The sequence below is a fragment of the Protomyctophum bolini genome (genome assembly GCF_963924005.1).
Source record: "Protomyctophum bolini genome assembly, chromosome: 22".
Classification (NCBI taxonomy): Eukaryota; Metazoa; Chordata; class Actinopteri; order Myctophiformes; family Myctophidae; genus Protomyctophum; species Protomyctophum bolini.
In genome coordinates, this window is record NC_137883.1 from 28196751 (window position 1) to 28221722 (window position 24972).

The window sequence follows — 24972 nt, forward strand, 5'->3', positions numbered from 1 at the left end:
GGTAGGCGTTTTGAGCAGTAGGTCAGCATCGTACAACACTGTTGTACGATAAATGACATGAATTAGGCCTGAAGCCCTAACCACACCAAAGGGTTGAGACGGCTTTAGCGTTGTCCCAGCGGTGTGATATGTCCTGTTGCACGTTGACGCACGTCGTCCCAAGTCATTCAACGGGTTTAATTCAATGGCAAAAAAAAACCACACCAAAGGGTCACCATGCAACTCCTCGCAAACCGTTTGGAGCCAAGGAGTTGCATGGCAAACCTTTGGTGTGGTTTGGGCTTTTCTCTGACTGCACATTTGCTCTGAATAAGACTGTCTGCTCAATGCCTAAATTGTAACATCTGTAATTAATCTAAATTATTCACAACATCGATGTATGTATTCATTAAGGCACTTACCACGAAGATTACACAAATGAAGACAAAACCATATACATAACGGTGAATGTCATCTTTATGAGCATGCAAAATATAACAAATATTAAAGGAAGGCATTCCACATTTTACAGAGATTCTCCAATTACATTTTTCTTGTGAGATGCGGAGATTAAAAACTCCTCATGAAGAAGACGTGATTTACTTATCTTTGTACAAAAGAAATACGTGCTGATGTATCCAAAAATGCATATATACTGTACCACATTATCCTGACTGCTGAACATTATCGCAACAGTCAAAAGCCATAGGACAAGCTTCTTTCTGTTGTCAATAATCAGCTTTTGTAGAAGAAATGACCCCTGCACACTGTCTTCTCCATAAAAAATAAAACATATTGTTGGGGAATGGGAATGTTTCGATACATAGACCTTCATCAGATGTCTGAAACGTTGTTCCCGTTACAAATTAATATTGTCATCGTGTGGCCCTGTGTACAGTATGTACAAAACAGTTGCTTTTCAGGAAATGGAACGGATTTCTCATTTCAGAAATAGCAGATCGACAAGATCGCAATGCACAGCGAATGGGAAAGGACTGGGAAAGCATCTGTGCCATTTTAGATTGAGCTAAAAAGTATTATTTTATATACTTTGGCTATTCAAAAATATCAGATATGCAAGCTCATAGCAGTCACTTATTGCTGCACTATGAGCTAAATAATTATTTGTCAATATAATAATATTATTTTAAAGTGAACATTTTTAACTCCAATCTTTGGGGGAGGCTGCCAAAATGCCGTGACATGGGCTGCCTTGACATGGCCACGTTTGAGCACCACTGACATAGAAACATAAGTTTATCCGAAAATGCTGAGGACACGGCCTTAATGGGTCTGCTTGACAGCGACGATATACAGTATTAGTATTTGCAAGTGAAGAAGATGGGGTGCAAAAGAGTCCTTTAGTAAACCTATGGTCTTTTCCTGTTGATATGTAGGTGTGCAAAGGTTCTGCTCTTACTAAACAAGTTAAAAGTAACCATCCATACATAGTTAATGGATGCATTAAACATAAGTATAGGATTGATACAAATTATGAATCATTAAAATCATTGAAAATAATGATTCTGTCCATACACGCACACACGCACTCACGCACACACACACATGCATGCACACACGCTCTCACGCACGCACACGCACACTAGCAGAAAGCAGAAATTATCATTATAATGCAGGCACTGAACACTGTACACTGTAGCAAAAATCCCTGGTTGTAGTTAACAAATATAGTTAACAAAATAGTTTTAACACAGACAACTTAAGTAACTTCAAATATATGTTTTGTTTATTAGTGAGTAGTGGTTTTGTGTAGCCTAAATAGAGACCTTTTTTTGTCATGCCAATAAGTGACACCTGGGAATGTCCAAAGACATTCGTTTTTATTCCTAGATTAGATTCATACCTAACATCACATTCACTTTTCTTATTATTAGATTATTCAGATACTGTCCTCTCTAATTCTAATATTGAGCCTAAAATGAAAGCAGTAACATGGCGGGTGGGTGTTCCAGTGTTTGAACACAAAACACAAAATCAGAAAAGTGTGAATCCCCGCTCATCCAGGAGGAGATATTTAGCGAATGAGCTTCAGGCAGTACTGCTTATCAAGCGGTGGGTGGCGGTCCTACCCAGACGTTTCTTCACCAAAAAGAGGAAGAGGCAAAAGGAGAAGAGGAAATGAAATAGTGAGGAGGCACAGGATGTGAGGGTGGAACTCATACGCTACAGTATACTGAATAGCAACGAGAGCAATAACAATGTTGATTGTATTTTATGCAAATATCAGAAGATAAACTATCTTGTGTGTACTTGATTCATTAGTAATGGACAGGGTTCGATTTGTAAAAAAGAAAGAACAAAGAAACTGAGCGGGGGGGCATGTTCTTAATTTAGGCCCTATATACTCCTCTATAAATAGAAACTCACAACGCATCGAATCACGATGCGATATAAGCTTGTAGATGTGCAGTTTACTTTTAACACATTTTTACTTTAAAATGTGCCCAAAATAGGGATGCCAGCATTAATGTGGTTAACATACATTTGAAAGGAAATGCATGTATTTAGTCTGAAATGAATGTCCAGAGGGAGATAGGCATGGTTCCCCCTCCGACCCCCGCAGCAAATCTAACCCTGCCAATATAACAGTTACCTTCAGTTTGACCTCAATCAACTACAACGGACTTCAACTACACAGAGAAACGTGTCGGTGTTGTTGGAGGTCTTTATGAGGCGTTACGTGAAGGCTTACTGCTGAATCAAAGTCTCGGAGTAGAAAGCTCTGTCGTCGTGAAAGAAAACTTCACAGCGCTTCCATAATACCTTAACTAGAGAAAGAGAGAGCTTCAAATACAATTCATCACACTTTGCATAGACCTTAATATCCCCCAGAGGCTCAGCCCAGGGGGCTCCAGCTCAGGGTGCCCATGGAGATGAGAGTCTGACAGGTGCTGGAGGGCAGCCAGACCGACTCCATCAGGCTGAAATGGAACAGGCCGAGGGCGTAGCCGCACACCATGTCCGTCAGATGGTGTCTCCCCAGCATCACCCGCGAGACGCCCACCAAGAGGGCCCAGAGGTACAGGAGGATGCGGAGGGGCACGGCCAGCACCAGGTGAGACAGCAGGAACTTGGAGACCATGGCCGCCCGGCTGGCGTGCGCCGCCGGGAAGGAGTAAATGTCCATGGAGACAAAGTCGAGGAAACCTGGCGTCATCTCGTAGGGCCCTTTGCGCTTGATCAGCCTCTGGACTCCGGCCACGGTCAGGATGTCAAGGAGGAGGGCTGTCGGGGGGGAGGAGAGGAGAGGTGTTGATTTGTTAGATCCCACACAGGTAAGACATAATAATGATATTAACCAGGTGTCATCAATATGTCCGTAAAGGACAAAATGTGTCCATGGCAAAGACTTGGTCTTGTCCGTGGCAAATGTTTGAATTTATTTTTTACACCCAATTACTGAATGCCAAGTCTCCAGGATATGTATGACGTTGACGACACTTATTTACTATGACACTATGGCATATTAGGAGTCCAACTAGGACTAGTGGTTCTCAAATGTTTTATTTGCAAGGACCCCCTTAACCTTTGAGAATGTACATAGAGAACCAAATGAACCATAAGAGTTACTTACAGACCTGTTGTGGTCATTCAGGCAGGTAAGTAATATTATTGTCCATTGTGCAATACTATTGTCCGCTAGCTTTGTCCACCACAAGCTAGCATGGTGATGCACCCTGATAACATAACATAACATAACATAACATAACATAACATAACATAACATAACTATTTTCAAAGTCTCACTTCTCCCCAATGTCCCCCATAAACACATCGCAATCTCTCTCAGAATGTCTGCTTATATTATGACAAGCGAATTTGTCTTAAAACAAAAGGTTTCACTATTTCCACACAAAAACACTGAAATTGCATCTCGCACTGAACTGAGGGAACCCCTTTTGGTGTTAGCATCATGTTATGCTTTAGCTATTGAATAATAGCAGATCTACAAGCTCATAGCGCGCCACCGAGCTTGTAAGTCTGCTATTTTTGAAAAATCGAAGAACCACTGACATAGAAACATAGCTTTTTCAGAAAACTGCCAGGATGTAGAAGACATTTTAGAATCTGATCTCAGGTCGAAATGGGTACAATGTCTGCACCCGCTTAAACTCAGACCTCTGTTACATGACGGGACCAATTCATTTGTACATATCGGACTGAGCATCATGATGAAAGTCATGAGAACCAGCTCTGCGGCCTCAGTGATGCCTGACAGAGGGAAGGAGGACAAGAAAAAGCGTGTTTGTGTACAGTATGTGTTACCAAACCCCACCCCCCATCTTTCATGGTGCATGATCTGGAATGAGGACAGTATCTGTTTATACAGTACTATTCAGCGATGGAAGTATGTAGTTAGAAAAGCTTATACGGTAATCAAGTGGATGGTTCGTTTGCCACACACACACACACACACACACACACACACACACACACACACACACACACACACACACACACACACACACACACACACAGTTAGTGGAGTATATAATGCTGAGCAATACTGCTGGTCTTGGCATGTTATGGCGTGTCTATCTTTTTATAGTTTCTACATATCCACTTTCAGGTGGCTTTTTATACACAGTGAAATGAGCAAGTGTCTCTGGGAGTATATCAACATGGCCCAGTAAGAACCCATGCTTTATACACTCTCAGAGTTAAAGTAGCATGTGTAGCTCCATTGCACTGCTAAAAATACCCTGACAATCACTAGCCTTCACTTCTGCTCATGTCTGTCTGTCTGTCTTTCTGTCTGTCTGTCTCGACCTCTGAACCCCACTGTACACAAGAAGGTTGTCAGCAGTCAGGCAAAAATAAGACTATGCTGTCCCCTTATGCCAAATGTATACAGATCATAGCCGTAGCCGATCTACAAGCTCACATCTTGTCAGGATGTAGATTGACTATATTTTGTACAAATGGAACCATTTGCTTCCATCTGTATAGTTTTGTACACTAGTTTTGCGTAGCCAGATGAGAACCAATGAAAAGATTTGTAAATCCAAACCTGATAACACAGTCCTTCCAGCAGTGTTAATTTTGTCGACTTAAACTGTGATGAAAAATGTCTATCGACTACCCTTTTTCACTGACGGAAACTACATAAAACAATATCGTCAACAAATAAAAACTAGACTAAAATGTTAGGGGGGGGGGGGGGTGACGACTAGTGGAGAAGAGATTCAGTAGAACAGACAAATCATGTTATGATTTGTTGCACTCTGAGACTAGTAGATCTACAAACTCGAGCTTGTATCTGCTATTTTCAGCATGCGATCATTTGAAAAATCAGCCATCAACGCCATGCCAAAACTACATTTAGTCGACTAAAATCTTATATTTATTTGACTAAAACTAATAGATGACTAAAATATGAACTGAATTCAATTTTATTCAAAAGACTGGCAAAACTAAATCAAAGTTTGCTGTCAAAATGAACACTGCTTGACAGTTTTCTTTTAATCTTTGGAAATTGCCTGCATAGGTGGTTTATAAGACATTATTCTGGTGTGTGACCAACTGAAAGAATACATTATGAATTATTACTGCTTTTCGGACAAAAAAAATAAAGATAAAAATGTCACCATTGTGGGTGACACAGCTGTTGCCTCCTCAGCAGTACTAAAGCAGAATAGGAGCCAAGTGATGACACATCACATTGTAAACTCAAAAGACAGCTGGTGCCCTTCAAAGGAACAATCAGACAGAAAAAAACACCTGCCAAGTTTGTTTTTGTTTACAAACGTATCACCTCAGATAGACTCAGCTGCTTCCTTCCTAAACACAAAAACAAAATGCTCTAATTTCACGTGTGTCAATCAAGTTGTAGTTGTTCGTTGTCAATTTCATGGTTTACTGTAGATAGTAGATACCACAGGTTAATGAGCTTAGTCAATGTTAAAATTAATAATAATAGTAATAACTAAAATTAGGAGATAAGCTGTTTTCGCAGTCAAACTCAGTGGGGGTGTTAGGGTGGCACACTTGAACAGTTCCTGCCCACCACTATGGAGCCTGGAGTTCACATCCTCCGCAGTGACCAGAGGCTCCATCAAACACAAGGATAGGTATATGCATAGCAGCCATTTTGGAAAGAACTCTTCCTATTTCCAGTCAAGGAAGCTTTGAGAAGGAAAGGCAATGGTCACGTGACTGGGCTGTGCCATGACACTTTCATGGACACTTTCATGGGAGCAAAACTTCACCCGGAAGTTCAGCAGAATGCACTGGAGTCAATGAGAGCTCAGTGACCAGCTCATGAACAAACACTATTTATACTTTTGTAAAGTAATCGCTTCTGGCAAATAACAGAAGACATTATTGTCTGCTGTGTTGCTTTTCGATGTGTACACTGTGTAATCTTATAGAGGTATGGTATCTAAAGAGCACAAGGTACCTTTCTGAACGTACTACTACCAAGTATCGCAAGACTTCCCGTCGTTTCCTGTCTGGCAGCCAAATCTCGCGATACCTCCGCCAATCAGCGGAAATGTTTTCTGGAATCCAGGAAATGTTTTGACTGTTTGGTCTTGTTCATCTGTTCACTGAACTGACTGCCGGGACTCGGCAACGGTGGAAAAAGCAAAATATTTAACCAAGCAGTCTTGGGTGAACGAGCGGGTCCATTTGGTTACACTCCCAATGTTAAATTACCGTCTACAGACAATCTACGCGCGACGCGAGCGAAGGCACTGAGTGGCTCTGGAATTGCATGATAGCAAAAATGGCGTCGGTGACCTTACCTTCTTTTTCATATACCTTGCCCGGAAGTAGGAAGATATTATTCTGTGTGCTGTGCATTTATACCCTAATACCCTATTGGCCCTGCTGGGAAGGAATACTTTGAAGATTTTTCTTTGATAAACGCGGTGTGTTGAACTTGTGATGGCCCCTTCTGTCATCTTGGACTGTGTGTGTGTGCGTGACTCCCTGGTTTCTCTGCAGGTGGCTCGTTAGAATAACCTGGTACACCTGAGGTACCCAGGTGCACAGCTATTACAAGGGAAGATCATGGGCATGTCCACTCCACCCCACCCATCACTCCCCAGACCATCTTTGAACAAGCAGTGGTGAGACAGGCTCGGAATATTGTATCTGACCCCTTGCATGTACTGTACCGAGAGTACGAGCTAATGCCATCCGGTAGGAGGTATAGAACTCCACGATGTGTATATAATAGATTTAAACACTCTTTTGTTCCCCTGTCAACTAAAATGCTCAATCAGGGATTGCCGAATGCACTTTAACGACTATAGTTGCACTTTATCAAGGGAATGTGTGCAATATCTCTGTTTTGTGTATGTGGGTGTTTCATGGTGTTTTTTTCTTTTCGTATGTGAACATGTCTGTTATTTGTATGCAGCTGTGACTCTGTCTCCAAGACAAATTTCTCCCAAGGGAGACAAATAAAGATAACCTTGAACCTTGAAGGGCGTGGTATAGTGTCGATGTCTAGTTCACTTCCATTCAATTCAATGGGATGCGGATGGAGCATGCAGCCGTTGTGGCATTTTGACACGACACTTGCCAATGTATGTTCAACAATGGTTAACTTTACCCGGGCATCAACCAATAGGAAATAAGTGCTGTGGTTGACCCACTTCAGGCATAGTATAGTTTTCTTTCATTGAGCTTGACTATACTCAGAAAACTACCAGAAAATGGCAATGAACACAGCCTGCAAGACAACATCCAAAATTGACGTATATGATGCCTCGGCATGCGTTGGCACCAACAGCACTCATGACTATTATCGCAGCGCATTGTGGATGTTGTGCATTGTTGTGCATGGGCTTGTAGGTCGGTTAGTGTCAGCATGCGATATCATCGAAAGACGAATAGTTAATCAGGTTTAAGGCTGACTGCTGCACTAGAGAGTATCTCTGGACTTCTGGTCTTCAAGATCCTAGAATAGATGCTTCTGTTCCCAAATACTTGCTTAATAAGCTGCCAAGAGAAGGGTGCTCACGGGTACTCAACCAGGGGAAGATTATCTGATCTCGTTCCTCCCAGTTTCGGGGCGCTTAAGATGGAGCCACTTGAGGTCATTCTTATATCTTGCAAGAGAATTTAGGGATTTCGGGGCTGAAGTGAGGGCATTCCACAGAACACGCGCGCGCGCACACACACACACACACACACACACACACACACACACACACACACACACACACACACACACACACACACACACACACACACACACACACACACACACACACACACACACACACACACACACACACACACACACACACACGCACACACACACACACATGCACACACATGCACACACTCTCTCTCTCTCTCCCCAAATGTTAAAACACAAACAGCCTGTTTCTTTATACCTAAAAATGAGTATATTTAGAGGTCCCATGACTAATCTATGTCAACACACTTTGAATAGACGCAGTGGCCTACTTAGGCTGTTGAAGAAGACTTTGCTATAGCTTAGTGACCAAGTTTGTACATTACATCAGTGGTTCTCAAATGGGGTCTGGCGACCTCCAGCTATGGGTCCTCGAGGGGTTTCCATGGGGGTCCCTGAGTGTGCTGACCCCTGCTAATTTGCTAAATGATGGATAGCTATAAGAAACCAAAGGTTCCCATATACATACAGGTCTGACATGTAACTCTGAAATGCTCACATGGTTCCACCTCTACACAGTTATCTGTAGTGTGTGTGTGTGTGTGTGTGTGTGTGTGTGTGTGTGTGTGTGTGTGTGTGTGTGTGTGTGTGTGTGTGTGTGTGTGTGTTATAGTGCAGTGGTTCCCAAAGTGGGGTCCAGGGCGGTCCCCAGCTAAATGATAGTTATAGGAACCAAATGGACCCTTATGGGACTGTAACTCTGAGAGTGTAATGGAACCATAGTTAAATTAACTTTGATTCAAACTGGGGGTCCATTCGAGTGTCAATTTGGGGGTCCTTGAAATGAAAGCCCATGGGTATCGAGGGTCCTTGACATGAAAAAGTTTGGGAACCACTATTATAGTGTGTACACCAACCTGGTGTACAAAAAATAAAATAAAAAAAAAAGTTTGAAAGCCACTGCATTAGCCTACGTTTTAAAAAAACAAAAACAAATTAAAGCAAGATGAACAACAGATCAAGTGCATTATATTTACCCAGCAGCAGGTTCACCAGCACCTCCTGTCCTGCCAGCGTGTTGCTTCGCGTGAGACACACGATAGTGCCAATGATCCACGTGATGCCGTGCCCCGTAACCGCGAGCAGGGTCACCATGGATCGGCAGCCGCCCCAGGGCGACGACGTGTAGGCGCAGACCCCCATGCGCTTGGACAGGCTGATGTCGATGGCGAGCAGCGAGCCCAGGACGATCCCCTTGAACGAAGGGTTCAGCTGCATGCAGTCCTCCTCCGGCATCTTGGCGCCGCCAGCTCCGCCGTCCGGCTCCTTATTCCTGTCCTTGCTGCCGTTGCCGGTAGGTTCCTCCTGGCTCGACTGGGCTTTGGCTTGGCCGCGGCGCCGGCCCGTGGCGCCGCCACTGGCGCCGCCGCCCCGGCCGTTGTTGTCGCCGCCGACACCACCGCCGCTGCCGCCGCTGCCTCGCAGGGGTTGGTTCAGGGACATGAATTCGGGCCTGGTCAGGACGTTTCGGTCCCGCGCCCTGGGTCTCGAACTGTGGGTCGAGGGCATTCTGGTGGGGAGGGAGGTGGGGGCGTTATGTATCAGGCCGACAAAAGCCAAGTATTTTATTAAGCAGATAACGGAGATAAAACTGGGGATAAGGAGATAAAACTGGGGTATCTAAGGCTCTAAGACACGCGACGGTGAGAAATGTCCAAAGATATCAGCTGCAGGCTCTCGCCCCGTCCTTCCCCTCCCGTGGCCCGAATAAGATATATTTAGACGGGCTGGAATGTGCGCTGATGGCCCGGCTGGTTATAATACCACCAGGGCGACCCCCATGCAGGCATGGAGAGGGGCTTGGTGAGTGGCATCTGTTTCGGCCAATCCAGTACAACGCGATCTACACAGTGGGGACATAAAATGACATTATCAGCATCTCTGTGACACCATTAACGTCGCACACAGTCACACACTGCGCTGTCAAAATGACAGGTGTTGTGTTGCTGTAGCCTATTGCTGCGTGAGGCTATATGCTGCAAATAGCTCGGCATTAGCTATAGGCTATACTCTCCCTCCATATATCCAAGGAAACGTATGGCCTATATAATACACACACGCAATATTAAGGCGAAGACAACATAATGAGGCTAATGTCATCATCTGTAGCCATACCTGAAGGATGCGATGCGAAAGTCATCACTCAAATCTCTCTCGTGCGCTCATTGCCTGCATTAATATATCCCCGTTAAATTCAAAGAAACTTCGTGAGGAATTCTATTCACCGACATTCCTAAAAGCACAAACTTTGAAGAAGCAGCGTTAGCAGCCCCACACACTACTGTATTATAGGCTATTATTATTCGCGGAGGATGAAAGGAGCCGACGGTTCTTTCTGTCTGTGCCGCATCTGTTTTCCTCCCCGTAGATGACGTAGTTTACGCACAATCCCAATTCAAGTGCCCGGGCAGCGTGCGGCTTTTACGCAGTGCACGCACGGGACGGGAGTTGTCCAAGGTCCTTAAACCGAACGGACAGCGACACTGACTGGAGTAACGGTGCGCTCAGCAGCTCCACCTGGACAGAAAGAGCCTTGCCTGAGTCATGGGTCCTCTGGGATATATATTAATATTTGGACTTATATAATGCAACGGATGTGAATTGATACCTAAGTTTATTTGCCATTATGCCATATCTAATCTGGCGAATGGCAGCGCAAAGCGTAGGCCGCCGCCTAAACAACGTCCACAACATTTATAAGTATATAGCCTAAATGAATGTCATATTATATGGCTTACAAAACATGCGTTCCGTTGTTCCTGCAGCATCCTATATCTACTCTTCCAGTTTGGCTATCATTCATAACCACAAACTGTGATCAGACCCCCCCTCCCTGCCTACAATTCCCAGCAGCCCACGCACGCAGAGCGGAAGTGTCGTCTCAAGGGTACTTCTAATAAAAGAGCTGGCTGGCTGCTCGATCCGCTGATAGACCGATGCATGCGTGGAGGGAGGGAGGGAGGGTGAACCTGCCGCGGCCGCGATGGGACGACAAGAGCACACAGAATGACAGTGTGTCCGTGCAGGAATCTGGGCTAGGTAGATTGTTTCACACACAAAGTGAAGAGTCGAGGAGGTGTCGGGGGTCCGTTGTCGAATTATGTGACAACTCACAGCAGCGGCAGCATGCAGGGGGGCTTTGCGTTCATTTAGGCTAAAGCCCGGTCCATTAGAATATATAAAGGCATGGACCCCGGCGTCGGAGGGACTAAAGTTGACCCGGTTGCCTTTGGATCAACTGACTGACTGTCTGTCAGCGTTCGTTTTACATTATTATTATTATTATTATTATTTATTTATTTAAAATTAGAAGTCGAGCGCCGGATCATTATCCATCCATGCCGTTTGACATGCTGCCTCTGTGGGAGTCGGACCTTATTGGAGTGATTTACGGCGACAGATCGAGGCGGCATGCAGTCTGTTATACGGAACGGGACCGAGGAGATATGAGGGAATAATGAGCCGTCTCTGTCTGACTACCACGCAGGCACGCAGCTAGGACTGGAGGAACTGTCCGAGCCGCGGACCGTTGCCTCACTCAGATGGTGGGACGCGAGCGTCTCCGAGGATTGCTCCTAGCCGCGTGAAATTGGTGAATTCCCCGTGAATTGTTTATTTACTTATTATTATTATGATTTTTTTTTTTTAAATAGCTTTAGACTTCTTTGCATGTTGTGATTATGGTGGCTAGACATCGAGCACATTTGGAATTCGTGACCCTTTTACTCCGCACATTTTTGTAATGAATCGAGTTAAGAAACGAATACCAGCCTTTTTTTTGAGCCAACTGGCTCATTGGAATTAATACATTACAACGCTAGTGTGGTTTGAATTTGCAGTTGAAAAATGCCACTTTTAGTAACAACATAGAAGCTTTTTTTTTTGTCGTAAACATCCCTGTCCACACTGGAGAATATCTGAGGAATATATATAACTCACTGGAGAGAGACTGATGCCTTCATTGTCCTATAGCAGGCCTAGCATGACATTATTAACATTCGAGATGACAATGACATGCACTATAAACTGAATGACCAAATAAATATATACCTACGACGTCAAGATAAAGGCCTATAATGTAGTTTCTGAAAATAGTTGACTCAATTAACGTGGCTCTTTAATTAAGCACAAAGTCAAAGAAGTGCTGAACCTACACCCAGTTCCCAAGATATTCAACGTTGTCAAAAAAGGTCGAGGGACCTCACACAGCCGAGTGCACATCTCTCTCTCTCTCTCTCTCTGTAGTCTATACGCGGAAAACAAAAGTTGCACCTGCGCTCCCCCCCCCCCCCCGACTGAGAAGTGGCATTTTTACAGCCCGGAAAGCATGCGACTGTGAATGTCATGATGAAGAATCCCGTTCTCTTTTGTATTTGAGCTTTTAATTTCTTCCGATGTAGGCCTATATCGGATTAAAGAGACGGACGGGTTGCAAGAATGCATGGCTTTTGATTGAAACATGTCTGCTATGCCTATGATGAATCACACACATTTTTGATTTTTTTTTTGGACAACCATGTGGACCCATGAACTCTGGTGACTTTAGCTGCTGTGTTTCTCCATATGCGTCTCTCTCCTCCCGCAGACCTCGGGACGTTGTTGTGGATTGTGTTGCTCTTTAATGCAATGGGCTGTATCCAGAGTATCAGGTGTAAGCCCAAGAGTTTCCGAGAGAGTATCGTCGTGCTTGAGGTGAACTCCTCCATCGACTCCAACCCCACCAGCATCGACGAGTCCAGCAGCGTGGTGCTGCGCTACCGGACGCCGCACTTCAGAGCCTTCGCTCGGGTACTGGTGCCACCCGTGGCCGGGAAGGAGACGTGGACCATTGGCTGGATTCAAGCGTGCAACCACATGGAGTTCTACAATAAGTATGGAGACAAAGGGATGTGAGTATGATATGATTACATTGGCATCTTCTCTAGCCTATACGAATTGCATTATGATGTCAATAGTGATGCTGGGATGATGATGATGATGATGATGATGATGGATGGAAGTCTATCAGTCGAATTCGATTCATTGATTGATTGATTGATTGATTGAATGAATGATTAACAACACGTTTGTTAACACAGTCAAACAGGCAATGCAAAGGGTATCACAAATATATCAAAAAAGACAAAAAGCCCCAGGGGCTTGTTTCCATTGTTGTCCATGATTAGTTGATATGATTGGTTGTTGTTGTTGTACAGTTCTCAAACATTTTCATGTCAGAGACCCCCAAATTATATACATTTGTCCATCCATATAGTCCAACACAAACATTAAATTCAACAATGAATGTCATACAGTGTGTGTCTGAGCAAATCGTCTATTTTCGTCCTATACACAAACATTCAATTCCCATCGACAATGAATGGAGGGATTTGTTGTTGCTTGTAAATGGGCTATAATCTATTTTTAAAGTGTATGATTTTAACATTATGAAAGTGTGCCCAAAAGAGGGATGCCATGGTTATATGCAGTCATTGCATTACAGTATACACTGTCTACACTCTACAGTATGTAACGCAGAAGAGAGAAACGTAAAGTAAAAAACATAACACCCTGAAACTGTCAAAAAACAAAGCAACCATTGTGTGGTCCTGTCACAATTAGTGTGACTTCTCTTGGTCTTTATTTTTAATACATTGTTGATATCCCAGTGCCCACCCCACCTTGTATTATGTCTTTCTTTTAGTTTGAGCTAATCCTTGAAGCAATCCAAACAGTCACTGAAGGCCAAGCTAGAATACTGTCTCCTTCATTGGTAGACATAGCTATACTACAGGTTGGTACTGTAGGTTTATACAAATATAAATAAAAGAAGTTGGTGTATTCGTGTGCTTTGACTGTAGAATCAAGGAACAGAATACATTTTGGAGTTTATCCACGTAAACCCTAAATTATCTGTTGATTGGGGTTCCCCAGGGGTCTATTATATGTAATACCCTCATTTCCCCCCTCTATACCAATCTCTTGGCCAAAAATATCTACAAATCACTCCGCTGGTGGGCGTAGAAGCATATCCTTGGTCAAAGTGGAGAGTGACCCTGGCTTAGAGTGCAATCAGTAGCCATCAGGTGACTTTTGATTTGATTTGATTTGATTTGATTGGTGACCTGTCCTATTGGTGACAGGCATATTATTTGTAGGAAGGGCGTCAACAGTTAATCAAACTAATTTAACCGATTATAAAAAACAAAATAATCTATTAATAATCTATTCCCATTTTGGGCATGTCATTATAGGTGAAAAACCTTCCAAACTTAAAATAAATAAATGAACAAATAGTGAATAAAGTGCCTGCCCATCCACCGCGGAGGTTGTGGGTTCGAATCCACTGTGGTGCATCTGGCTTGTCTATAGCGCCTTTATCCAAGGCGCTTTACATAGATTGTGCATTACATTCACCCATTCACACACCAACCTGACAAACAGGAGCAATTAGGGGTTCAGTGTGTTGCTCAAGGACACCCTCGACACTAACTCAGGTGGAGCCCGGGATCTAACTGGTGCCCTCACGGTTCCCGTCCGGCCGCTCTACCCCTGAGCCACTGCCACCCCTACACGAACACAATTGGCCCATGTTCAGAGTAGGGAAGCCGGGCGGGGAGGGTGACAATAGTCACGGCTAGTAATCCTACGGGATGGGGCGACACCTGTTAGCAGGGTGTGGTGAGAGAGAGGAGTAGAATGAAGGCTCTACGTCCTCCCGGTGGGGGCTTCTCACTGGTACAGTAGGTGAGTCAGTAGGATACAACAGCAGTGAACACAGAAATGTTTGTGGGGAGGAATCAATTCACCCTTTGTCAGACTTCTGATTGGTCCCTGACTGACTAACCAGCAGGCTCTTTCTGACTTGTTCCGCCCTGGTTCCGCCTTGTTTATGTTGAATTTGCTATAACATCATTTTTGGAAAAAACTAAAAACAAACATGATATGCCTGCAGTCACCATGCTGTGTCTGTGATGTTCCTTTTTACTGACACCAAGTTTAAAATGAGAATTGAACGCACAGAATATCAATACGAAGCAACTGAAAAACACGTTATTTCAATGGTAGTGGATGGAGAGAATGGATTTTTGGAAACAACAACCAAAGAAGAGCACAACCATGGGCTTGACAAAGGGTGAATTGGCATAACGACTAAATTGGGGAGAAAAAAGGGTAAAAAATTGCTGATCTACAAGCTGCGTTGCCTTGTGAGCTCTTATATCTGCTCATTTCACTTTTTTCCATGACACCGTTGAGCGACAGAAGTATATCATGATGCTTAAGTGGTACTGGTTAACCAATTTGTTGATATATTAAATATATATTTTTATGTTTTTAAATGTACTTCTTACAGAGCCCCGGAGAGGCCATTTAGAGAATAAATATATAATAACTTGTGGCCCCTTAAAATAGTATTTTCTTGCCTCGAATTCAAGTAAATTCGTGGGCACGAGATAGTATTTCGAGGCCACGAAATAGTATTGTGTGTGTTCGCTAGTTTACTTCAAAATCAGCCCAATGTTATATGATCAATATCTTGTTTTCTTATTAAGTATTGAACTCAATAGTCTAAAATTTCTGTCTCTGGCTTTAAAATCTGAAGTTATAATTTCAACACTATGGATCACACTGATCACACTATCTTCAGTACAGGCAGCAGGTGATGTAGAGCCTGAAAAGATACATTTCCACCAGGCTAGCACTAATGGACCCACCTGTCCACAGGGTATGCATGTCTCAATAGAAGAGAAGGTTAACGTTTTATTCACTAAAAACAGTTATGGAATGGCAGTGCTAACCTTTTCAAACGGCTGCCAGCCCTATAGAAAAGATCAAAACAACTCCATTGTCAAGTGCCTTCCTATAGTGTCCTAATTGTCTACGAGGTCACCCAGCATTGTTTTCCAATTACCATGCAAAGAAACCCTGACTTACCCTGACATGGTCTCTCGTAATACAAACTATACTATACAAATGTTGGTGATGGTGTGTGAAACTTGACAGATGGTGGTGTGTGCAATTTGTACTCATGTTACACAATGCCATACATCCTGTAGTGGGCGACCACAAGTTGATGCATGTCCAAAATACACCTTATCTACATCCATTGCAACAGAAGATGTTACAGGGCTGCACATCAAAGATTACACACACTGTTCCCTCCCAACACCCCCACCCCAGTCTAGCTGTGTCTATTTATGAGAGTGAGATCGGAAAACTGAGAGAGAGAGAGAGAGAGAGAGAGAGAGAGAGAGAGAGAAAGAAAGAACCATATTTCTAAATGTATACAAAATTTCCAGCTACAATTGGACATACTGTATGTCTCTCATGGTATTGAATCCTAGAAAAAGAAAACCGGTGTTTTAGGAGCTTCGGCCTAAAGAAAATGATAGTAGGCCTATACTGTAGTAGCAGTCTTAATATTGTTCAGATTTCAGACATTTCGTTTTGAATGATAACAATGCTTGTCTGCCCGCGAAATTGTCGGACAAAATCACAAACCCTTCCATAGTCTACAGTACACTATGTCCAGTAATGTCTACAGCTGATGTTCTCAAAAATTCCCATTATGATTTATATTGTCTCCATCCAAATACTGCTATTTTGTTTGCCTATAATGACATAATAGAGACTCTAGGGTTCATGTTGTTATCAGAGTCAAGGAAGTCATCGTTGCTGCCAGACATACGTGTCCATCCGGCACGTATGCAGCAAAAGTTTAAGCAGGCAGCAGCAGGTGTGTGCAGCAGCAAGTAAGCAAGCAGATTGAGCAGTGAAAACTTCCAGTTGAAATAGCCGGTATGAAGATGGAATGAGTGTGCAATTGGATGAAGTGAATCATGTGAATGAGAACGTGATGCTGAGACAGCAACTGCACTGAGTTTCCTGACTGAACTTGCTCTGCCTGTCTGTGACAGGCGCGATTGCTCATTCTTTGGTATGACCCGGGGATCAAACCCCAACCTCCCAGTTTCAAGGCGGACACTCTAACCCCAAGGCCACTGAGCTGGTGCAAGTGTGGGGACGTGGCCTAAAGACTAAATTGGAGGAAAATAAATGCATACACTAATGATTACGGGGAAAAAATGTGTACAGTTGGATACAAGACGAGAGTGCTGCCATCTCTGTTGGGACTCTCATTCCACGGACGTAATGCCAGTTTATTTAAATGAAGTAAACTTTCAGGATGCTGTAATAAGTGTAATTGGACAGAATGGCTCAGGTTGTTTCTGTGGATGATTTGTCAGTTGGCTCTGAATACGTGTCCTGACTTCAAAGCACACCATAAACACTGAGTTCCCTTCTCTCTGTGTCTGTCTGTGTGTGTGTGTGTGTGTGTGTGTCTCTCTCTCTCTCTCTCTCTCTCTCTCTCTCTCTCTCTCTCTCTCGTGCGTTCCTCCACTCTTAATGGACCACTTCACCACTTTTCAACCTATCTTCATATAATAGGTCCTCACTAACTAATAATGATAAAATGGCATTTTTTGGCACCACAGAAACCCGTCCACCAGTGACATCATCAATGGGGAATCCAAGCTAATAGAAACTGCAGGCTTTCTAGTCCTGAAAAGTTGCAATGCAAAAATGGAAGCCATCGTTCTCATGATAATAAAAATCTGCCTAATGATGATGTCACTGGTGGACGGGTTTCTGAACTGCCCACAGCCCTCCTATGAGACTCCATTTTTATCATGATTATTAGTGAAGACCTATTCTCCCTTTTTTTAGCCAAATGGGACAAATATTTACCAGGTTTATCCCCCGATTCATATATGCGTTGTTTGGCAAATTTAAGACTCTTATCTGATTGCAAGGACAGCATGGATTCAAGAGCAACACGAGCAGCAGTCACTTCCTTTAGCTTGTCACCAGAGTGGTCTGTCAGATAGCTGTGCTTTGCCTCTAATAGTAGTGAAGACCTATTATATGAAGATAGGTTGAAAAGTAGCCTCGGAAAGTGGTCCTTTAATCACTTGAACTGCAGCGTCCATATTCTGGGGGGAGCATTGACCTTCAACAAGATTTGGAGAAAATAGCAGATGTACAAGCTCTTAACGTGGCACAAAGTGACACGCATTGAGCTTGTAAATCTGCTATTTTTGAATAGCCAACGCTAAAATAAAAAATGACGCAGTGGTTAAATAGAGCAGCTTTGTTGTCAGAAGGTTGTATGTGTGTTTGTGTATGAGTGAATTTGGAACACATCCACAGGCACACACACGCACACAACACAAACACATGTCATGTACACGCACGCACACACACACACACACACACACACACACACACACACACACTCACAACACAAACACATGTCATGTACACGCACGCGCACGCACACACACACACACACACACACACACACACACACACACACACACACACACACACACACACACAGGCTCAAGGATGCAGTGAATAACATGCCCTATCTCTAGGCCAACCTTCCATCTCAGTGTCAGAGTACCTCCACTCTTATACATTCACCTCACACACTTTTACTTATTAACGCAGAGGGTCTGTCTCCCTGAATCCCTGAAGGTGCAAGACAAACAACATAAATACAACTAAGGTCTGCACACTGGTAAAATAAGAAACACTTGTTTTTCTTTTTGTTCACAGTGCCAGTATGCCACACAGGGGGGCAGTCAGACAGGTATTTTGTGAAGCCACTAAGGAAATCGGGACTTCCTGAAAGTTCATATAATGGCCTGTTGTGGCGCTGGCCCTGTTGTGGCAACTTCACCTAGACTGTATTACCTTAATAAACATGGTCATGGATACTTTCTGCTTCCAGTCACTAGTTTAAAGTCTCATTTCTCATGTCATAATATTCTTTTTGGAAAATTATTAAAAAAAATGACCATAAAGTTGCGTATGTTCTGAGGGGCGTGGCTACCGTTACAGTCTATGATCGGGAGCCACCCCCCGTTCGAGTCAAAATAAAAACCAACGAAGAAGAAGGGGGGAAGTCCCGCCTCGTTGTCTGAGCAAGCCAATGGCCAGCTGGGCCCAAACGGATCTAGAAAGATGGCGATTTACAATTCAAGGACTGACTGGCTTCATCTTACGTCCATATCAGACCCGAAGAACGCTTTGTCCATATTTTTTTAGTACCTCCTCCAATCTTCCCAACTTTTCAAATATTTAGCCACTCGAGAGCCCCAGCATCCCTATTCTGGGGGGAAACATAGCAGATCTACACACTTGCTTGACACAATTTTGACACAAGTCTACACAATTTTCTTGTAGACGGAAAAACATGACAATTCAATCACATTTGTGGCTATGGTAGTTTTTAGCCCAATGAGTGTTTTTTGTGCAAACCGAATGCTTATATTGGTTGTAAATCCCCTAAAGTTCCCTAGGGTGGTTGAATAGAAACCAATGTGGCATATGTTAGTAGACACCTTTACAAACACATTGGTGAAGAAATTTCTTTGGTAAGAAATCTATTCCCAGATTTAACATTATTCTGACACATTTCTAGGAGTCCCTACCAGTGTGGTTTGGGCTTAAAATCTAAATATTCTCTCTCATAGGAGAGCATATGATTTGAATGGTACTATTCAATGCTTTTGTTATGTTAAGTGCATTATGTAGTATGCAGGTAATCATAATTATCATACGCACATCCACATACAAGCTGCTAGCTGAGAGAAATCATCATTTACTTGTCAAGTATGAACTAGGCTTTAGTCAGTTCATATTATACTACTCAGTCACTACTCATTGTTTTGTTAATTGAGCACTAAATGTAAGCGAATGGACCTTTACGGGTACATTTGGTTACATTTACATTTGGTCTTTGATACACGTTCTTGTTTTCTCGTTATAGGGTTTGGTTGAGGTTGCTTTTCTTTCCATGGAAGTTATTCTAATGAGTTCCTCCCAGTGGGGTTTGCTCAGCAGCAAAGGACTGGGGAGATGCTCTTTACATTTGAATGAGGGAGAGGGGGGGGGGGGGGAGAGAGAGAGAGAGAGAGAGAGAGAGAGAGAGAGCTCATGTTGGTTGGGTATTTTATAAAATTGATTGAAGAACTGAATGATTTATATCAAATTTTAGGTGTTCATGAGTGATGAATAATTGAACGTATTCTGCGGCAGAATCTGGTGCTTGCCAGGTGGGAGTCGTGAAGTCCACATTTTGGCACGCTGTCAAGATAATGCTTCAGACAAACCTATGTATGAACAAGATTCAGAACTAACTAGACAATATACTATACTTTATATGCCATTTGAAGACTGCATAGGACATTTTGGAGATCAGCCCTGAGGGTCAGCATTTAAAAAGAGACAGAAAATACAGACAAAAAGGGATTGATTCAGAACTAGACAAAGTCGATCTCCAGAATACAAATGCACACGTATATATGTACGTAAAAGGCTAGTTATTATCATGCTTATCAATTGACAGTATCCATATTTGAACTCCATTTGGTTACATTTACACTCCGAGTTTAATTTACCCATTGAAACCAGGAAAGCACCCGTGTCATTTTAAGATTTTAGCATTGGCTGCGGGCTTGTACACCCGATATATCTGAACATTTTGAACATGAAAAACCTTGAAAGTGTAAGGCATCCTCAGGTCTTAATGGCCTCTGAGGATTGGCTACTGTGCGTGTGTGCACGTGTGCCTGTGTATGCGCGTGTGCGTGTGTGTGTGCGCGTGTGTGTGTGTGTGCTGCGCTGAACCCGGTTGAATGCATACATTGCGGTGCAGCCTCAGACCAGGCAGGAGGCATGTCATGTGATCTCACCGTTTTCTCCTCCATTCTGCTGATCGCACAACTTCAGCACAGGAAAGGTCATCTCCTGCGAGTCCTGCCGCTGTAGAAATCGATAGACAGACCGGAGCGTTACACGGTTCCCTAGCTGGCTCTCCGGTGTCTTAACAATGTTCTAAGCAGTTTCATTTTTACCCATTTTTACTCAGATCTGTCTGTCTGTCTGTCTGTCTATCCGTCCATCCACCCATGGCAGTATCTAAAGGCAGTTTCATATTTACACTCACAATGAAAAGGCAGTTTCATTTGGATACTCTGCAGTATCTTGAATTAAGCTACAATCAGAAATGATAAATGAATTTGAGCCAGGGTCGTTTTAATATAAATGAGTGGCATTCACTGAATAAATGCAGGCTTTGTTTGGACTACACAAAACAAAACAAAAGCACATATTCTTGATGACTTCAAGTTTGTGATGAATGTGTCGTTTCTTCATACAAAATACAATTTTCGGCTAATCTGCTTATTTTAAGGCTTTAGTGAAGGCGGGTCATAATTTAGACCCGCCTTTGGGACAGTAATGTTAACCCTGAGAATTTCACACTGTAGATTAAATTTTTTGTATTGTTGCGCAAAAAAGCCTCACCTTCCGATTCCTTTTTCCATCCTCCTCCCCAACCAGGTCGAGCTGGGAGCTTCCCGACCTGCGCGACGGCAAGATCCTGGCCATCAGCGACTCGGACGGCGTCAACTACCCGTGGTACGGCAACACCACGGAGACCTGCACCGTGGTCGGGCCCACCAAGAAGGACTCGCGCTTCACCGTGAGCATGAACGACAACTTCTACCCCAGCGTGACGTGGGGCGTGCCCGTCAGCGACAGCAACGTGCCGCAGCTGAGCGGCATCCGCCGCGACCAGAGCTTCACCACGTGGCTGGTGGCCGTCAACCAGGCCAGCGCCGAGACGCTGGTGCTGCAGACGGTTCGCTGGAGGATGCAGCTGCACATCCAGGTTGGCACAATTGGTTTTTACTCATTGGTTTTCCCTCCCATTATAGTTTAGTTTGAGTTCGTTTTGACTTTTTTTTTTCTTTTTCTAATTCAGTTAGTTTTTAGTTTTTTTAAGCCCAAACCACTGCACCAATGGGTCACCATGCAACTATGCGTACAGTACAGTACAGTACAGTACAGTACAGTAGTTATCGTGTTAGTTCTTTTATGGTAGTTTGTCATTTTGTTCGTTTTCGTCTATAACTATATTAACCCATTCTGGGCGGGAACCCCTTTTGGTGTTAGCATTATGTTATGCTTTAGCTATTGAAAAATAGCAGATCTACAAGCTCATAGCGAGCTTGTAGGTCTGCTATTTTTGAAAAATCGAAGAACCACTGACATAGAAACATAGCTTTTTCAGAAAACTGTCAGGATGTAGAAGAATCTGATCTCAGATGTGTGCCCATGCAGGTGGACCCGCAGCGGCCGCTGGGCCAGCGGGCCGCGCTGCGCGAGCCGCTGGCCCAGGATCAGCCCCGGATCCTGGGCAAGAATGAGCCCATCCCCCCCAACGCCATGGTCAAGCCCAACGCCAACGACGCCCAGGTGCTGATGTGGCGGCCAAAGATCGGCGACGCCATGGTCGTCATCCCGCCCAAATACTGACCCGAACCTATTGTTCTTCTAATTATTATTATTATTATTATGTGACTGATTCAAACTGACCAGACTGGCCTTGGATACCTCGACGGTATCAGCCTCGCGGATTTATTTTCTTCTTTTTTTTTTTTTTTTAATCTTTTCTGTCGTTCCTCTTTTTTCACCTCGTTACTCTTTTCCTTTACCCGCTTCCTTTTTTTTATATTCCTTCCTTTTCATGTTTTGCCTCTGAGTTTCTCTCACTGCTCTCTTCTGCATTATGGAAAAGCCATGGAGAGAGTAAAGGGCTCGACGTGCGTGATTGTGTCACGTGCGACGTTGCGTACCGAAGACGTCGGGACGCAGTGTGAGCTTGGCTTTTTTTCCCCCTCCGATCTGCGACACCCCGGCGCGTGGCTGAGTATAACTCTGGCTGAAGAGAGAGATGTGAAACCAGGAGTGGAACTGGAGAATAACTGGAGTAAACAAACTGCAACCATTCTACCTTCAAATTGGGTCGGGCCTCACTGTGCTAAAGTATTGCAAAAATGAAGAAAAGAGACTATGATTTATGTTTTTATTTTATTATATATTATTATTATTATGGGTTTTTTTTGGGGGGGGGGATCTAGGGATCCTGCAATTAGGGAGTGTTGCTGCATTTAAGAACAATTTGAAGTATTTATATATGACCATGTCTATGTACAGTACCTATTGTACATGGTTCATACATGTACATGCACAAAGTTTGCGTTTAGGTACGAGTCGCAATTTTATTATTTATGGGCTGGGAGAGAGTGCATTTACCTTTGTTTCCGTTTGCTGTTGTTGTTGTTGTGAAGAAGAAGAGGAAAAAAGCACTACTACTTGGATGTGCTCCACACGAGGCAATACGCATCGTGTTTGATGACGTCGTTTTCTTTTTGTAAAACATGCAAGACATTCACTCCATGCTGCCTTAAGTTTACATTGCTTCCCAACTGCAAACTTTTTTAAATTTGTTTGTTTTTTGCCTTAAACGAAGTGCAATGCAGTATCTAGGCCGTCTGTCTCTTCTCCTCCAGACTGCTGGTGCTTGTTGGGAGTGGACGTGTTGGTTGCTTGTGTAGGACAGAAGAAGTAATTCCACAGAGGAATGCCTGGCTGCTCCACAAGCCTTCGCTGAATTGTAGTCGAATACATTTCTCTGCTCTGTCAGCTGACGATCTGTGTCCACGCCATTTTGGGCCACTTCCCTACTTCACAGGTGTTACAGAGGATACTAATGAAGGCTCGGTTCCATTCTAGTCAAACCAGAGTCAGGGTGCGGCTATTGTGCATAACAGACCCTTAATTAGTATCATCGGTGACACCTGTGAAGGAAGTAAGGAAGCGGCCTGGAAGTAGGAATGTTATTCTGTGTGCATAGAGCCTATTGGAACTAGGCCTTAAAGAGTCCTGCAGTAGGTCATACCAGTGGTGGAAGAAGTTTGGGAAGTGAAATTCCTGTATTCAAAAATGTTACTTCTGTTACTAAAGTTACAGAGGTATGGGCATTAAAATGTACCCGCCGTTCCAAAGTGAGAGCACTCAGATTGTCACAATGTTTTGAAAATAGCACATCTGCAAGCTTGCAGAACAGCTGTTTTTGAATAGATGAAGTATAAAATTGAGCTTAATTTGTAAATATATGTTTTTGCAATAATCATCTAAATCTGCAAAGTTAAAAAAAGAAATCAAGTAAAGTAAAAGTTGTACAGTAACAGTACTCGAGTATACAGTACTTGAGTAAATGCACTTAGTTACTTTCCACCACTGTGTCAAACCAAGACATTTTCATGATATTAAACCATGATATTATCATTATAATGTTCCGGAATTGTCATTTGGTCATTATAGAGAACAGTTAATGGAAACTGTGGCCCATTTTCAACCTAAATCCCTTTAGGAGATTGTGTGAGGAGAGCTTAATACGAGGGTGACAAAAATAGCTTTGTTATGTCTTCTGTGTATTCTACATGTCGCACAGAAAGAGAGTTCAAGACATTTCAACTCTTCTGTGTATTCTACATGTCGCACAGAAAGAGAGTTCAAGACATTTCAACTCTTCTGTGTATTCTACATGTCGCACAGAAAGAGAGTTCAAGACATTTCAACTCTTCTGTGTATTCTACATGTCGCACAGAAAGAGAGTTCAAGACATTTCAACTCTTCTGTGTATTCTACATGTCGCACAGAAAGAGAGTTCAAGACATTTCAACTCCGACATCGGGCGGCCGTGTGCGTGTGAGACAAGCACAAATTCGAGAGTTTCACAGGAGTGCGCCTGCTAGTCGCTTTTGGGCGGGAATCCCTTTTGGTGTTAGCATTATGTTATGCCTTAGCTATTGAAAAATAGCAGATCTACAAGCTCATAGCGTGCCACCGAAGAACGACTGACATAGAAACATAGCTTTTTCAGAAAACTGTCAGGATGTAGAAGAATTCATTTCTTTGAA

General features: G+C 43.3%; 2 protein-coding genes across 3 annotated transcripts; one reads left to right on the plus strand and one right to left on the minus strand.

Moving 5' to 3' along the window:
• Positions 1 to 438: 438 nt before the first annotated feature.
• On the minus strand, positions 439 to 10501 carry LOC308310091 (inactive phospholipid phosphatase 7). Its single transcript, XM_080756182.1, has 3 exons — positions 10268 to 10501; positions 9130 to 9995; positions 439 to 3225 (listed from the first exon to the last, which is right to left on the minus strand). The coding sequence occupies exons 2-3, from the start codon at positions 9659 to 9661 to the stop codon at positions 2837 to 2839; spliced, it is 921 nt and encodes a 306-aa protein (XP_080612308.1). The 5' UTR covers positions 9662 to 9995; positions 10268 to 10501; the 3' UTR covers positions 439 to 2836.
• Positions 10502 to 11134: 633 nt separating this feature from the next.
• fam78ab (family with sequence similarity 78 member Ab) lies at positions 11135 to 24575 on the plus strand. 2 transcript variants are annotated; one of them, XM_080756184.1, is made up of 4 exons: positions 11135 to 11744; positions 12738 to 13041; positions 21545 to 21875; positions 22328 to 24575. In XM_080756184.1, the coding sequence occupies exons 2-4, from the start codon at positions 12779 to 12781 to the stop codon at positions 22520 to 22522; spliced, it is 789 nt and encodes a 262-aa protein (XP_080612310.1). In that variant the 5' UTR covers positions 11135 to 11744; positions 12738 to 12778; the 3' UTR covers positions 22523 to 24575. The 2 variants fall into 2 exon arrangements, with proteins under 2 accessions (XP_080612310.1, XP_080612309.1); XM_080756183.1 differs by lacking the exon at positions 11135 to 11744 and having other exon boundaries at positions 12379 to 13041.
• Positions 24576 to 24972: the final 397 nt, after the last annotated feature.

Bases quoted from the DNA above. Each gene is read 5' to 3' on its own strand.
- LOC308310091 (XM_080756182.1), bottom strand. From the start codon at position 9,661: ATGCCCTCGACCCACAGTTCGAGACCCAGGGCGCGGGACCGAAACGTC. The intron at 3,226-9,129 runs GTAAATATAATG...CCCCCCCGACAG, and splicing joins GCTGGTGAACCTGCTGCTGG to CCCTCCTCCTTGACATCCTG.
- fam78ab (XM_080756183.1), top strand. From the start codon at position 12,716: ATGCGTCTCTCTCCTCCCGCAGACCTCGGGACGTTGTTGTGGATTGTG. The intron at 13,042-21,544 runs GTGAGTATGATA...CTCCCCAACCAG, and splicing joins AAGTATGGAGACAAAGGGAT to GTCGAGCTGGGAGCTTCCCG. The intron at 21,876-22,327 runs GTTGGCACAATT...GTGCCCATGCAG, and splicing joins GGATGCAGCTGCACATCCAG to GTGGACCCGCAGCGGCCGCT.